This window comes from Triticum dicoccoides, chromosome 5A, assembly GCF_002162155.2.
Source record: "Triticum dicoccoides isolate Atlit2015 ecotype Zavitan chromosome 5A, WEW_v2.0, whole genome shotgun sequence".
Classification (NCBI taxonomy): Eukaryota; Viridiplantae; Streptophyta; class Magnoliopsida; order Poales; family Poaceae; genus Triticum; species Triticum dicoccoides.
In genome coordinates, this window is record NC_041388.1 from 260,986,064 (window position 1) to 260,988,473 (window position 2,410).

General features: G+C 57.9%; 1 protein-coding gene across 1 annotated transcript in view; it reads left to right on the plus strand.

Annotated features, from left to right (window-relative positions):
- The window catches only part of LOC119299410 (GDSL esterase/lipase At5g37690-like), a 1,356-nt gene extending 553 nt beyond the window's left edge, over positions 1 to 803 (plus strand). The window contains exons 2-3 of the mRNA XM_037576645.1: positions 1 to 47; positions 130 to 803. Of these exons, the coding sequence (XP_037432542.1) occupies positions 1 to 47; positions 130 to 803 (721 nt within the window). The remainder of the gene's footprint in view (positions 48 to 129) is intronic.
- The last annotated feature ends 1,607 nt before the right edge of the window (positions 804 to 2,410 follow it).

Below are 2,410 nucleotides of genomic sequence, written 5' to 3' on the forward strand. Positions count from 1 at the left end.
CTGCCTCTTCCACTCCGGCCGCCGCCGCCTCCTCCCCGACATCCTTGGTAAGCACCTTGAACGCCCCCGTTCCACTGAACCCCACCAGCTCCGCTCCTGATTCGCGCACCATCACGTGCGTGCATGCAGCCGCCAAGATGGAGCTCCCGCCACCGCCGCTCATCTCCACGCTCAACGGCTCAGCGGCCGCGGCCGCGATGGGCGTCAACTTCGGCGGCGAGGAGGGCGAGAGCGGCGGAGCCGGGGTGTTCCGCATGGGCGCCGTCGGGCAGCAGCTGCGGCTGGCCGCCGAGACGCTGCAGCTGCTGCGCCTCGAGGCCGCCACGCCGGGCGAGGCGTCCGCGGCCGCGGCCGGCGCCGTCTTCGTGGTGTCCTTCGGCGCCGACGCGTACGCGCGGCTGCTCGCGCGCGGGTCCGAGGCGGACGCGTCGGCGCCCAAGCACGGCCGCCGCGGCTTCGCCCGCCTCCTGGCCGGCCGCGTGGCGCGCGCGGTGCAGGAGCTGTACGAGGCGGACGTGAGGAGGGTGGCGGTGCTGGGGGTGCCGCCGCTGGGGTGCGCGCCGCGGGTGATGTGGGACGGGCTGCACCTCGTGGACGGCCGCGGGTGCGTGGAGGAGGCTAACGAGCTCGTCCAGGGGTACAACGCCAGGGTGGAGGCGCAGCTGGACGCGCTCCGGCCGGAGCTGCCCGGCGCCGACATCGTCTTCTGCGACGTCTACAAGGGGGTCATGGAGATGATCACCAATCCGGCCGCATATGGTAACATTACTTTTACTAACCGAAATTATCTGTTTTGTATGTGATCACCAATGTGAGTCGACGTTTGCCGCATTGCGCTCTTTTGTTTCTGCAAACACATTCGGAAAAATGAACACCTGCTGCTACCGGGTGTTCAATCAGTTCCATGTGAGCCATGCTGTGCCTGTTTTTCAAACTTAGCTGGGTTGATCGGTGATCGAAGCGTCTTAACCAATCTTCTATTATATTATTATTAAAACGATAGAGTTATGATAAATCAACGGCAGTGATTGGGTGATCTGAATTTTTTTTCATGGAGCGTGATGTGAGCTTGGAAAGGCCAGCCAGCAAAACAGAGTATGTACGTGAACCTATTCCATCGGCTATAGGCAAGAAGAGTCCATATGCTAATACAAACGGATTCCGGATGAAGTCCAATTACTATACGGGTCATGTTATGGTAATTCGTATACGTACAGCGTAACGTTTGGATGCTATCTTCCAAGTATTTAATTTGCATGCAGAAGGCAAGGCATAATGGCTCTTGCTTGCATGAGCGTGGATTGCATGCAACATGAAATTCAGCTGGGGAACATCAAAGTAATAAGGAACTGTAGGACAGCTAGAATATATATTGCTTGCAAATACGAACGTCAAAGTGTAAGAACAAACTTGTTTTGGTGACCAGAAATAAATTACCTGCACAAGTCGTTCTTAAAGCTACAGGATGCAAGAGGAAAGCATAGTTAGAGCTACAGGATATAAGAGGAAAACATAGTCACACAGGACGAACAAAAGGGAGAGACGAACAAGATGATTACATGAACACAACGTGTCCTAGGTCCTCTCCCGCCGCCCTGGCTACTGCCTGCCCTGCACTCGCGCACGCCGCTCCGCAGCTGTCCCAAGCATCAACCATGTGCCTCGCCCGCGCCCTTCAGTAGCCCCACGAGCACCTGGCAGCCGTCACCGGCGCCCTCGCCTGCGATTCTGCGATGCCGAGACGAGCGGTCCTGCACCGGGATGAATGTAGCTAGAGCGATGGCCATGTCTGTACGCGCAGCCGTAGCACGCCCTTGTAGACCACAAAGAGAGAATGAGCATAAGAGATGAGGAAAAAAACTACCTGGATTGCAGCCGCCACTGCCCTAGCTCAGGCACGTTGCCGGCTTGTTTTCTGCTCCTCCATGAGTCGTGGCGATTCGAGGGGGCTCCGGGCCTCAGCCGCTTCCGCCTCGACGATCAACCCTGTCCAGGGCTCGGGGCTTTATAGAGGACCACCAGGAGCATCTCGATGAAGACGATAGAGACAACGCCGCCGCGGCGACCGATGCTGGTGAGTTCAGAGGCCAGGAGGTAGAGGGCGATGGCCACCCCAAACGTAGGCGTGAACCCTGCGCGTCCACCACTTCCCCGCCCGCGTCATGCTAGTGACGCGCTCCTCGAGGAGGAACACCATTGAAACGGTGCACATGGCGGCCTCCCGTCTGGCACGATGGCGAGCATGACCAGGAAGGAGGAACATGCATGGTCAGGTCGTTAGGAAATAAGGAGAAGCCCTAGCAGATCGTGCATGTATGGATGTGTGCATACCGGTGCGTTGATTTTGCCTGGTCTAGCGGCAGTTCTGGATTGCATAGGAAACGTGCATGCGTGGGTAGGGTTGTTTCTT